The sequence below is a fragment of the Anabas testudineus genome, chromosome 17 (assembly GCF_900324465.2).
Source record: "Anabas testudineus chromosome 17, fAnaTes1.2, whole genome shotgun sequence".
In the NCBI taxonomy this organism is placed as follows: Eukaryota; Metazoa; Chordata; class Actinopteri; order Anabantiformes; family Anabantidae; genus Anabas; species Anabas testudineus.
In genome coordinates this window covers 16291306-16304627 of record NC_046626.1, presented here as the reverse complement: position 1 = coordinate 16304627, position 13322 = coordinate 16291306, and the positions used below count along the sequence as shown (strand labels likewise).

Sequence of the window (13322 nt, the reverse complement as noted above, 5' to 3'; positions counted from 1 at the left end):
AGACACAGAAGAAAACTTTTTTCCTCCAGAGATTCTTAAATTGTTTTAGCTACACTTGTGTGTCTTTCTCATAAATCGCCATGAAAGGAGGAGTATAATACAGATTGATACAATCACAGCTCGTGCTTTCACTGATGATAGAGGAAGTTGGATGCACACAGTGTTTGGAAATTCCTCAGATGAAAGGTGTGTTGCATTCGAAATTGGTTTAGTAGACATTAAAGCCTAGAGGCACATTCATGTAAGTGACAAACGGAGATGAAGAGCTAGCCATCAATGATACCTGTCTGCAACTGTGCCCAGGTGAGGCGCCAGCACACACAACATTCCTTCTCATCATTTTACTCCGCCGTGCCCGTCTTTTCCTCTGCCAAGTAACTTGTCAAGAAAGGTTAAAGCAGAACGCAGATGAAGAAAGAAACTCTTGCAATTTTGCTTTGCTAACATCTCTGCCCAACGAAATGTGTTTTCCTTGGTCCTGTTTCACAAAGAGGGTGGTCGAAGGCGTGCCCAGTGTGTGTGCTGTTTTTTTTTTTTGCAGTTTCCACATACATTGAATTAGCCACATGAGTAATGGGCTGCTTAACACCTCCACAGGCTTAAGAATGGAAAGGGTTTTTTTCTGTAAGATACTGGGGGCATTGTGTTCCTGACACTCGAACTTATTTAGCTGAACTGAATAGACTAAAGCTGACCGGCCACCCAGCAAGTCTAAAGATATTCCACATAGCAAGTGAAGCTCTTTCTCTTTTTACAAATATCAGCAATCAGTATTGTTCAGTCAACAATCTCAACCGAACAGAGGAGCTAAGAAAGTTTTCAGTTCAATTCCAATAGGCCAGAATCGGAGAGCCCTTGATGACAAAAGTAGGCTTACTTTAAAACTTTTCAAATTTTTTCCTCTTGAGATACTGTTTTAATTCTATCAAAAAAGAGATAGCTATCCTTACCATATTGTGGTCTGCTTTACAGCGTACCGATTACTCATCACAGATGGCCATGGGCAAGAGAGTAGGGATAAGAAATTTAGTTAGCTCAATTTGTGGGGATACACAGTTACTTTGTGTGTAATAGCATTAGACTTTGAAACTGCACGCTATAATAAATTTAAGGTCATACATTATCTAAATCTTATCAGCTGGCTTAGTCATTTCCCATAGTAAATCTAATTCCTAAAAGGACAAAGAATCAGTGCATGTGCAGTTTAATTTCGGGGTCCGCCTTTGTTTTTGTGTCCCCACCTACTACTTAAGCTGATTGAGGAGTGCTTTCTGTTTTATAGCTTGGTTAATTATGGTTAATTTGTGCTACACCTGCTGCTGCTCTGTTAACCAACAGTGTCCCTCTTGGGGTGTGTTGTATGTTAAATGTTTATCCATACATACATGTTGTCATTCTATGAGGTCATGGCACTTTGTTGATTTGAACCCATCTGGAAGTTTCAATTTCTTAATGGTGAACATTAAGTGGGCGGTAGTCCTTAGGGAGTGCTGTTTAGGAGGTCCTCTGGGTTTTGAACTGATCCCCTTTGTGAGAGAATGGCTGAGGAGATTAATCCTGCGTCCTGACCTCCCCTTTCTTCTTGTTATTTCTTCCCATGATTTCACTCTGCAGCACTGTACTGCATTTGTTTCTTCCCAAGTCTGCTGTTTGCTGATGTAGTTTGCGTGTTACATTCGCTTCACTTGTATTTTCCTTTGCCCCAAGCAGGATTTTGTTGTGGTTATTTGGTGCCTTGTTGATCGCGACCAAAGATCCTCAGTGTTGTGTGCTGTTTTTTCCTTTTTCTTTTTTACAAGTATACATTTCCATCTCCTTTGGTTCTGCTCTGCGACTTGCTTTTGATATTTCTTCTTTACTCTGTTATTATGCTCATTCAAATGTATGCAAATATATGGTGAGTCTGAATACTAATGTTTCTTTACTCCTGTTCTGCATGTGTTTGCTCTTCCAGGTGTTAGTCTTTGATCCTGTCAGAGTGGGACGTGTCTAGCAGGGGACTGAGGAGGGAGCAGTGCCAACTTGGAACATGGTTCCTAATATTCACCTGGCAGCGCCCCTCCTGCCCAGAGGGGTGTTGCTGTTCCTACTTCTAATCAGCTGCATGATGTTCTCCTCTCACGCAGACAGTAAGTAACCTCATTCACCTGTCCTGCCTTTCTCTCCTCACATTAAGCCTTGTAAGTATTTTGACAGTAAGAGCATTTTAGTTCCTGAGTCACATATAGTGAATAATTAGACACAGTGGGAGGTTAAAAGCCAGTTCTTGGAGAATAATTTCATATGTATTGCCTTATCTAGTTATCACCTGAACAAATGCAGCCCTTTTGACTTGTTCTCCTAGTTGTTGAATTTAATGCACCTACATTGTTGCACATAAATTGATTGTGTGGATATTCAAAGAGAGCAAGCTTTCATGCCATGCTGCTTTGGGCTTCATTTAGAATAGAGTATTGATTTGATTTAAATTTGGTGTCTTTGGTGGATTTCAGCACACAGAAATAGCACCTTGTGTAATGCAAGGCCTCGAGAATAGAGAGCTTTAGCATCTGCCCCCAAAATAAGCATACAGTGCTCAGAAAGATGTGTCATCATTGCCACGCTTTTGGGTTTCAGGGGCAGCCAAGAGGTACTGGCCTGCGAAGACGGGGTCAGGGACAAATTAATTCAATACATGACCTCACCTATAGTGATGTCATAGGGTCACTGTAATTCAATTATAGCCAACCTCTCCCCTTCCCCCACCCGACCATGCCAGCAGCCTTGTCCTTTCATACATGGGTCCAAACGGATTTGTTTTTCTGTACCCTTTGCCTTGTCTCACTCAGCTCTGTGTTATCATCTCTGTCTCTTGTGGTGCACTAAGAGTTTTGTACCATTTCGGTATAAACTTGACTTTGTGGGAAAGTTTTCTTTCTCGTTTGGTAAGACTGTCTTTGCTCTGTCTGTAATGGGATTGGACCAAATCAGATGTTGACTGGAGCGGTGCTTAAGCAAGACTTAAAAGATGACTCAATTTGTTCGCAGACTTCAAAAACATGTATTTGTGCACTAATACTACTTCTCCTGTGCACCTGCACTGTGTTGCAATATGTCTAACCCTCATCACTTTCTGTGGTTTGATATAAAATAACAGTCTCTGAAAGTTAACAGCCACTTAAAAATTACATGGGTGTGTTACTGTGTTGCTTATAATTAAAAATAAAGTGTTGTTCCGAAGTAACAGGAGTAATTAAATTCCATCTTTTGGTCTATTTTTAAGTGGCTTACTGCTCTTCTAGAGTCAGTAATTTAGTTATTAGTTGTGAACCACATTTTTTGCTATGTTATGTTTTGTAGCTGTGCTCTTCTTTTATCCCTGCAGTTTCACTGTCATCAAGGGGATCAACAAATTTTATTAAATTCTATATGCTTTTAAGGGAACATCAGGAAAGAAGGTAATATCTTGGATACCGAAGGTGCCAACGTATTATTTAATTGTGCTAAGTCTGAGTCCAGCAAGGTCTAGACTTTGGATGGGCCCTTTTTTTTATCTGTATTGTGCAGACAACTGCATATAGCGATGTTGTTGTATGTTTTGTATACAGTCTCCACTTTCCAGATTGAACGATGACAGCCAAACACAGGCTGCTGGACAAAATGTGTTTATTCTTTATTACGTACTGTCTATGAATAGTAGACATTAATGTAGACACTGTTGAAAACATGAATGATGAAAAACAAAATTGCCCTGTTCTCTAATTTCAGTAATCATATCATTTACGGATAAAAACATAGACTCAAGCATTTTAATTATCATACAAAGATACTCTGCTGTGACAAGCTGGCACAAGCCTTTTTACTCATAGATACGCCCCAAACACTGATACATGAACAAGGGACATGAGAAAAAATTTAATTTTAGCTTCAAATGGAGATAAACCAAATAATAATTTACAGAGCAGCCTCGGTTTTGCCCAAAGTCAGCCTATGGTTGTAGCCTATGTTAACTACACATGGGAAACATCCTAGACCTGGTATTACCCAGACTGTAAAGCAAACAGACATAGAATTAAAATAAGACTGTTGGGTGCAGAAATAACACCTACCACTAATGGCAGGTTTGTGTGCATTTGTTGCCTGTAATTTGTATGCAACTTAGTTATGTGAAGTTGATAGTTCTGGTTTGGATTTCCTGTATTATAGGGCAGACACCAGACAGATATTATGGGCAGAGTGCCTGGCAAGTTTTATATTACATGGGTTTGGTCTGGTGTCCCTGACTCTTGAAAAAGCCACCACAAACACTTATGAGCTGCGTTGGGCCATCTTATATGTGTTGTAGATGGAACTGTAGATAATTCCATGTACAGCCATTTGTTTAGTGTTTAGGAGAGCTGCATTTCAAAGGCTTCCATATCGTTTGTTTGGAGTAATATTTAAGATGGTTCAATTCATCATGATTTAGCAGCACAAATAAGTATAAGAAATCCACCACAAGCACTATCAGTGCTGTAACTCTGTGACATCATTCATCTTATATTGTCATTGAGTAGGCGGCTCACAATACAGTGTGATTACTCTGAGTGCTGATTGCAGACGTTGCATCGATCCCAGGGGAGCAGCCTAATCAACCAGTTCTCTGTACAGCCCTCATGTACACAATAGGCCACTGGCCCACAAGGTCAGCCTCAAAGTCATACATAACCAGCACTTAAATGTAATGGTTATCTTTTTGTAGTGCTGTCATTGTGAGTTATTTCATTGGCTTTAATAAGCTTGTGATATATGTGTGTCTTCTTGTGCCTCTCATGTTATAATCTTGGCTGGCTTTTCATGTGAGGTGCGGCAATACCACAGAGGCCTCCTTTGTGCCCGACTGTGCTCTTTTCATTCCTAGTGGCAGGAGGATTACAATGACATAATAATTAACTTCATAAGGTTAAAAGGACTTTTTATATAAAGCCACTGGCTCATTCCACGACCATTTAGTATCTTGTTTGTGTTCCTCTTGCGCTAATACATGAATGACAGTTTGTTAGATATGTCCACAATTCTTAGCCATTGTGTTTTTTTATTGTCAATTGGCTAGACCACTAATAGGTTCCCATTGGAGCAGGTATGTTAAATATGCATGTACTCTTGGCTTTAGACAGAAATCTACCTAAACTGCCATGTATTACACAAACATATCCTCTATAGACTGATCTTACTACTTCTAAAGCTCCTCGTGGACTGATTTGATGGAAATACCAAAGTGCAAAGTGATTTGGAGCAGGGTGGCCAGACAGGGGGCTGGGTGGCTGGAAATTGAATTGTATTTTTAAGTGCCCATATGGTCACCCAGTTCAAAAACTGACAGGGATATAAATTGATTCTTTTTTAATTAAAAGTAACCATATCCACCTTAGAGAGCCACTTGGAGAGTAATGCAGTTAGCGCACAGCTGTGGTCCACACATATCATACAGACATGCACACTGAGGGACAGGCTGAGCTGGAGAGAGAGCTAAATAACAGAAAATGTGCCACGTGAAAGCTTTGCCAGAAAACAATATACAGTATAGTGAAAAACCCTGCAAGATAAAGAGTTTGAGGAATGCAGTTTAGAGGTTGGAGAGATTCAATGGGATGTTGTTTTCACAAGACAGTTCAGCAATGTCAGAATAAAGGGAGGAAAGTGTCATCGGAGGTTAATGATGTGAGATTAATTGTTTAATTAGGGAGCTCAATGGCAGAGTCCGGGGCAGTCATCCAAACTTGCTGCTCTGTCCTGGATTTAACAAAGCCATAGGATGACAAGAACCAGCAGTGTCCTTCCACAAAAAGTCAGATAAAGAAAGACATATATATTATATCTGTGTTCATAAAGATGGATTTGTTAAAAAAAAATCCTTACACCTCACTTAATCCATTTACTATTTACTATTGAAATAATCCAGTATTAATCCATCTTTGGAAGAGATGATGTGGGTTTAATTTGTGTTGAGAGGTAGAGATATTATTTACAAAGTATTATAAGCATTACCACAGATAATTTGTCACGTCCTGATCATTGATCAGACGGTAAAAATGGAGAGACCCCTAGCTAGAATGAACTAGGACATAAATCAGTAACACACCCATGTATTGTTTACTTTGTCAGCACCCTCTAAGGTGCATTTAAAGCCATTTAACACAACCCCAATAGCCTGTGGACATAGCAGCAAAATAAAACAAGGCTGGATCTCAAATGAGATCTATTTCATGAGTAAATGGTCACCTTAGCTTTTCAAAGATGGGAACTTATAAGGGAAGCAACAAATGTCCTGTTGGTGCCTATAAAGCCAAGAATTTCTTTGTTGTTCATGTCTCTACAGTAACATAATTTAATTTCCTATTCAATTTTGGCTACTGGAGAGTTGAATTACTAAAGACCCCCGGGCTGTGTGCGTGAGAAGATGAGAACAATGGTAGGGGCTCTTTGTGGTCTCATAGGGATGGCTGATCTAGGGGAGGCAAATTAATGAGGTTAGTGGGGTCATTAGAGGGTATGTGGTGATGGATGATGAGCTAACCCCAAAATGGGATCTCTGAAGAAGCTAGGAGCCATCTCAGCAGCTGATTCCCCAAACCACCCCCTCCTGGGATCACTTAACATTTTCCCTACACTTGTTTATTAATGCCAGGGTCCAACCCAAGGTGACCACTGGACTTTACTCAGTAGCATTAACAAATCCCCCCTTTAGTTGCCTGAATCTCCATTCATACTCTCATAGCAACTTTACAGAGAAGTTTGGATTTCCATTACAAAAGTGTCACGCTCTCCACTTTATTACACATTCAAAATGTACGTTTACCTCTTTGTATTGTATTTTGCATGCGAGTGCGCCCAGGTTGAAACTGTGCTGCCACCCACACATGCCTTCAGATGTAGTCAGTTGTCCTTCACAGTTTGGAAATGGAAAAACACTTAGTTTCATGACAGTGCAAATATGAAAATTTTTTAAAGTCAACTAAATGAGCATTGGGGGTGATTTAGCCCCAGGGTTATGCCGATGAGCTGTGCAGGCTTGTCTTGTAGTTTAGGGACACATGGTTCATAAAGAGCCTTTTCACTGGAGACAGGACATAGTTTTGCATTTTACATTTGCATTGTCCACATTATGCTTAGTTCAGTTGTTTTCAGATCATAATATGTTGAATCTCCAAACAGCAAACTGTTGTGGGGTTAACACAGAGAAACCGTAAAAAATATAGTACCTTCCCCTCATTTTCTAAGCATTATTAGAATATAACAGGAAGTTTTAGATTTTCTTTGTGGAATAATACAATGTAGTCGTTTTCTCCTGAGAAAGCAAAACATGTTGTTGTTGATGTTGTTTGTCTAACTTTATTTTTTAAGAATTAATGGTTTGAAAGAAACATGGGTAGTGAGTCATCTTTGTCTACGTCTAGGTTGTGTGTCAGTTTAAATACCACAAGAAATATAAAACCTTAGACTCCCAATTGTGTGATACCAGGAACACCCACATCCTAATCATCAAAAAGTGCACAATAAAGCATTTATCCCTGCATGTTTTTTAAACAGTTGCTTTAAATGGCCACTCCAGACATCGGCCACCGAAGCATGTTGTTTTTCCCCCCCCCTCAAATGTCATATATTGACTGACAGCAAGAAGTGAGAGAGAGCAGACTTGAGAGATGCCTCCTTCGTTCATAATCGGCTTGAGAAGATGAAAGCCATTACATTAATGTTGCTCACACTGGGAAGAGAGGAGTGAAGGGTAATTGCACTTAGAGTTCTTGTTCTTCTCCGCTGTCTTGAATAATTCACCGAAGGCTGGAAGGCCTGATAGACAGCCCATCTTTGTGGTCCATGGGGTATTAAAAGTTTGATGTTTTTCTTTTTTTTCTTCTCTTCTATAGGTTTAGACATTTTGTTTTAAGTACAGTATCTGGGTGATGATAAATCACATTGCTCTTGTGATTTCACTGAAGTTCTGATATAGCTTATAAAGTTCAGTCTTGAAATCAAACACTCAAGATGAGAGATCAGTCTTAGACCACTATATTGTTCTCAAGATAGTTTCTTTGGTTTCATTGTGAACATCTCGTTAACTAGTGACTGAGGATAATGCAAGAAAACTGGACCATCCAGATAATCCCAATATGGGGCGAAATAAGGAAAGTCCACTAGTACAAGTCCTGTCTGTGTCCTTAAAAAACAGGATTTTCTCAATGTGAGTTGACATTGAACCTACTTTTATATTAAACATATATAGGCCAAATTACCACAGCTGAAAAGCATTCATAATGTCTCTAACTCACCTTACTCTGTATGTTAAGTTCAGTGACTAGAACAATATGGTGTAGCCAGCAATGACTAGTGGAGTAGTTGATGGACTCCTGCACTGTAACATGCACAGTTGTATTCATGTTCTTTTATTATGTGTTATATCAGTTTGACAAATTTGAAGGGGATTGTAAAAATAATAGTATTGACCTAGAATATATCAGCCAAGATAAAATGGTTATGGGAAATCCTTCTTTGTGTTGTTCACTCTGAGGGTCCTTGTACAGAAATTGTAAATTGCAATGTACAGCACACGTGTCATTTGAAAACAAATAACACAATGCACCTTGGTGTTCAGCTGCAAAACAGAAATGCAGATAGGAAACATAATGTTTAGTGGTTTAAACAAACAGCCTGAAGTGCAGTTGACTTTATCGGGGTAAATAACTTGCAGGGGAGGCAGCTTTATATGGAATTAATTGCAAATAAGTTGCCTGCTAATGGCCTGAAAAGACCTTAATGGAAGTGTTCCATTAAAACAACCAGTGCTGATGCCATCAGACAAATTTCCACTAAGTGTTGCCTCATGAAAATGATAACTTGCTAATCCATTATTAATAAGAATTAATGGTTTTCTCTCAGCCTCACGTGTATCGATCCCTGATACTCTACACTCCAGAGTAGCTCTCATAGGGCACTCTGGCAGGACTGGGAATACACTAATTGTCAGCCACACAAGTGCCATTTATGCAACTCCCCCTGCTCTCTCTGCATTATTACAAGCCTTACTCTGAGGCCCCTGACAAGGAAAAATGAAACTGTGCATAGTTTCTTAGAAAAGGAGCTATAGAGCTATGCGGAAAGGGGGTATACTCAAATAAGAATTTGCGCACTCTAATATATCTTAGTCCAACACACATTTGCTGGAGCATCATTTCTTGTATGGATAATGGGATCAGACAGCTGTGTAAAGTCTACTCCAGCACATCCCAAAGATCCAAAGATACTCAATGGGGTTAAGGTCTGAACTCTGCATACATACCACTTTCCCTTTTATCTAAAATCTAAAATATGACCCATATTGGTTAATTCTTAAGAGCCATTGTCTTGTATTGTCCTTGACAAAGTCATTTAATGTTTACCGCATTCGACAAGTGTTCTTAATCACCTGTCCCTTGAGATCAGATCTGTAGCAATGCTGAAGTTTAGGACCTTTCATTTTTCCAATGACCGCAGACCCCACAGACAGTTCTACAGGTATTAGATTAACTGACGGAAGCTGTTTAATCCTCCACACAAAAAGCAATCTGCAGGCTTTAGGCACCCTTGGATCTTTCTAAACCAGGGCTCTATGCAATGATAGTCCACTTGAAAATTAAAATTTCAAGTCAATGGGGCGCAAATATGCATCTTCTTGATTTCAAGAGACAATACAACTGCTTCATGCAGCATAAATGCTAAATTCTTTGAATCAATAATTACTAATATGTACTGTTTAACATAACACTTTAGCAAACAATTATGATTTTGCACATCAGGTATTAAAAGGGCTTGCATTTATTTGCCTAATAACCCTATGATGTGTTTGATAATGAAGTTAATGTCTACCATACAAAAACACCTTTCGAAATAATAGAAGGAAATTGAAGGGTTTCACTTGTGTGCATTTATTTTTTGTATTTGATTAATTAATTTATTCTGTTCATTGGTTGTACCATGAAGCCTATTTGCTCTAGTAGCAAAAAATGTGTTGGATTTTTCCTCCACCAGTTATGCTGTCATTTGTGTGCAGTGACACTGTTTTGCATTTGGATCATTTTTAGATGTTTGTGGTGAATTAATTTTGTAATTAAAAAAAGTTGTTTGAAGGATTGACTTGTAATCCAGACATGTTTATCTGCTTTGATTTTAACCTAGTTTAAGTGTTTGCAGGATAGTTGCTGTAGTTAAAACTCTGATCTGGTTAGTGTGAATAAATTAATACAGTAAGGACAGTTAGGCCCAGACATTAACCATTCAGGAATTACAGTCATTTTCATACACACACCCTTATTTTGTGGCGTTCATAAATAATACAGTTATGATTTACATGGCCAAATGTGGCCTGTTACCTTGTTACTTGGCACATAAAAGGTCTAAAGGTGGCTCTGGGTATTACATTTGCATTTGGTAGATGTTCAGTGGAACTCAACATAAAGTCCACAGAGGTGTCAATGTAAGTGAAAGAGGCCATCATTACGCTAAAAAAATAAATATAAAATAGAGCTGCTTTTCATTTGCTGAAGACAAGACTGAAGGCAAAAATACCCACAGACAAGCAGCTAAAGGCAGCTGCAGTAAAAGGCCTGGCAAAGCATATTGAGGGAAGAAACTCAGCATAAGGTAATGCCCATAGGTTCCACTGCAAAGGACCTTCATCCACATATTGAATGAAATCCTTGTGTTTGTAATTATATCAGTTTCTTCCATTATTTATGAGCCCCCCCAAAATGAGGTTGTGTATATGAACATGGGTATAATTCCCGTTTTGTCCAACCCATTGCATTAAAGCTAAAATTTTTGACTTCTCTTTCATCTCGAGTGTTTGATTTTTAAATTCGACGTGGGGTGTACTGAAGATTTCCAATTTCCAAAAATACTTTTCTTTGTTCCATTATTTATGGACCTGAATGTATGAGATTCATGAGTCAATAACCTCAACTCTGAAATCCTGAAACCTTGTAACCAATGCTGGGCCTGACAGTTATGGCAGCACTTTCTCCACGCTGCCAGTGAGGAGAGGGCATGCGTTAAAGCGTTGCTTGTCAAGATAGGAGTTTTTTGTCAAAGCTTAGAAAGAATGTAGCTCAAAGCTCGCAGTCAGTGGCTGAGTGAAGGATTTGCATAGGTAGGCTTATGTGTTTTCCTCCTCGTCCCTGCCATTGTTTTCATGTGACAACTGCCTGACAGCCAAGAAAGTGGGACACAGGCAGAGAAAAAGGGTCGAGCTTGGATTTTGTCTCTCTAAGAAAAGAACTGACAAACTCAACAGTTCAGTGTCCTCAGCTGCCAGTAGTGGCTCGGAGAAGGGAGAGCTCTGCAAAGTCTCGGTCCAAAAACGCTGTAAATATTTCTGCCCTGTTGTCGGGTGTTAGAACCACTGTTAGCTCCGTCTGTAAATGAGGGGTTTCAGGCCAACACAGTCCTTTTTGATGCACAATTTCTTAAATGCTTGTTGATGATTGCCAGGCAAATATATGCCACATAGCCTTAAAGTCATAGATTTAAGCATCATAAAACAGGGGAAGTTTGTTTAAGAGGATTAATATAGGGAAAACACAGCAAGGGCCAGTTCACCCTTTTTCTCCACTTATCCCTCAAAATACTCACGATTTCTAAGATCAAGTGTTTAAATGTTCGTGGCGGTACATGAGCTTACGTCCTTTAATTTGAAGCATGTGCCGGGAACTGTTTAATGCTGCCTGATCCTCCTCCTTAGCAACAAAGTGAAAAGCCCTCACATCAACTTAAATGCAACTGCTATGGACAGATGTTAGCAGGAAACACTTGGAAGTCAGGATGGTGATAATCAGGTCTTGAAGATTCCAACTCAGCCACCCATGCACGCACTCACGCATGCTTAGGCACACACTCTTAAGAGCTTATCAGGTTTGAATCATTAGCAGCGCTCTCCTGCTGCTGTCTGCGTGTGTGCCACAGTCACATTCTGATCTATTAGAAAAAGGATTTATTAGTGTCTAAATCTTGTCCTTGGGAGAACCAGGATGAAAATATCTTTCAAATGTCAGGTGGGTTTAGGTACTATGAAGGGGTCACAAGGCACAGATGGATGGATGGACGTGTTGGATTACTGTGCATCATTAAGCACGCATACCCGCCCACTCGCACACTACACTGCACTACAGTTCACTTCACTGTTACGTAAAATGCTGTTGATTTGATAGTGTTTTGTTAGCTTATCATGATTGGTTTTTAAAGGATCATATTACCTTTCATTTGTTTTGCTAATGTAACTAAGGCGTTTTTTTCGGCAGTTACTCACTGTCAGATAGACTTGTTATAAAACTGAGTATTAAAAATACATAATAACAAATGTATGCCTTGAGGTGATGATGGTTCTCACTGTTCATTGCGTGGAGCTGTATTAGCATCTCTACCTAGTTGCATCTAAATGTGTGTAAGCTTCTAACATCACAGTGTATGTACACACCTCGCTTCCTGTTTGCATGCTGTATTTATTTTATTGAACACTGCTGTATTGGTTGAAGAAAGCTCCTCTGGGGAGATGTCCTCGAGCAAGGACAGCCAGCACCATCTCTCTCTCTCTCTCTGGCCAAGTGAGGGCACAGGGTGACGATATAACAGGTGGACCTGGACAATGTGCTCACTCAAGGTCTCATCTATATCAGACACGGCTATAATGTTATGCTAACTAGATAATGCATATTCCACCTTCCCCCATCAGTATTGTATTACATCGAACAATTGCTGGGTTTTCCCTAGTGCACGCTCAGTGAGGGAAAGCTGGCATCTCCTCTGTGTACACAGCATAACGACTCTTTGTGCACGTGTCCACGGGGCAGTCTGCTGATCGTCATCACTGTGGTTTAGGTGTTCCCCACTTCACTCTTTAATCACTCTGGAGATGAAATCCTAGCTGATGGAGCTGGTAATAGGGACATTGTGTGTGTGCTGTTGAAGCCAGACGTGTATTGTGCGCGTCTGAGGCTGAAAATAGAGCATGAGGCTTTGTGGCCATAGCACAGAGCGAAGGTGTGCTCGATGCAGCATCATGTCAACTTAGACAAACTGTCACTAAACCACACACCCCATTGTCCTCTACACAATAATGCTGGGTGTGGTGCTCAGTAAAAACACCCTCATAGCAAACAGGAGCACACCAGTTAGAGGTGATCTCCATGGTAGTCCACTGTGTTGTTGTAAACATGTATTACCAGGAAGGTCACAAAGAAGCTACAGAATTAAAACATAGTAGATGGATTTTAGGACATGCCCATCAATTTTAATGCCTCATAAGCCAAAAAATGTTGTTTAAACAAGATGATTAA

At 39.8% G+C, this 13322-nt stretch overlaps 1 protein-coding gene across 6 annotated transcripts in view; it reads left to right on the top strand.

The window, feature by feature from the left end:
- Positions 1-13322, top strand: part of LOC113171691 (receptor-type tyrosine-protein phosphatase F) — a 147584-nt gene that overhangs the window by 49035 nt on the left and 85227 nt on the right. For all 6 annotated transcript variants that reach the window (XM_026374259.2, XM_026374263.2, XM_026374262.2 and 3 more), the window contains one exon: positions 1955-2129. In XM_026374259.2, the coding sequence (XP_026230044.1) occupies positions 2030-2129 (100 nt within the window). In that variant the 5' untranslated portion in view covers positions 1955-2029. The remainder of the gene's footprint in view (positions 1-1954; positions 2130-13322) is intronic.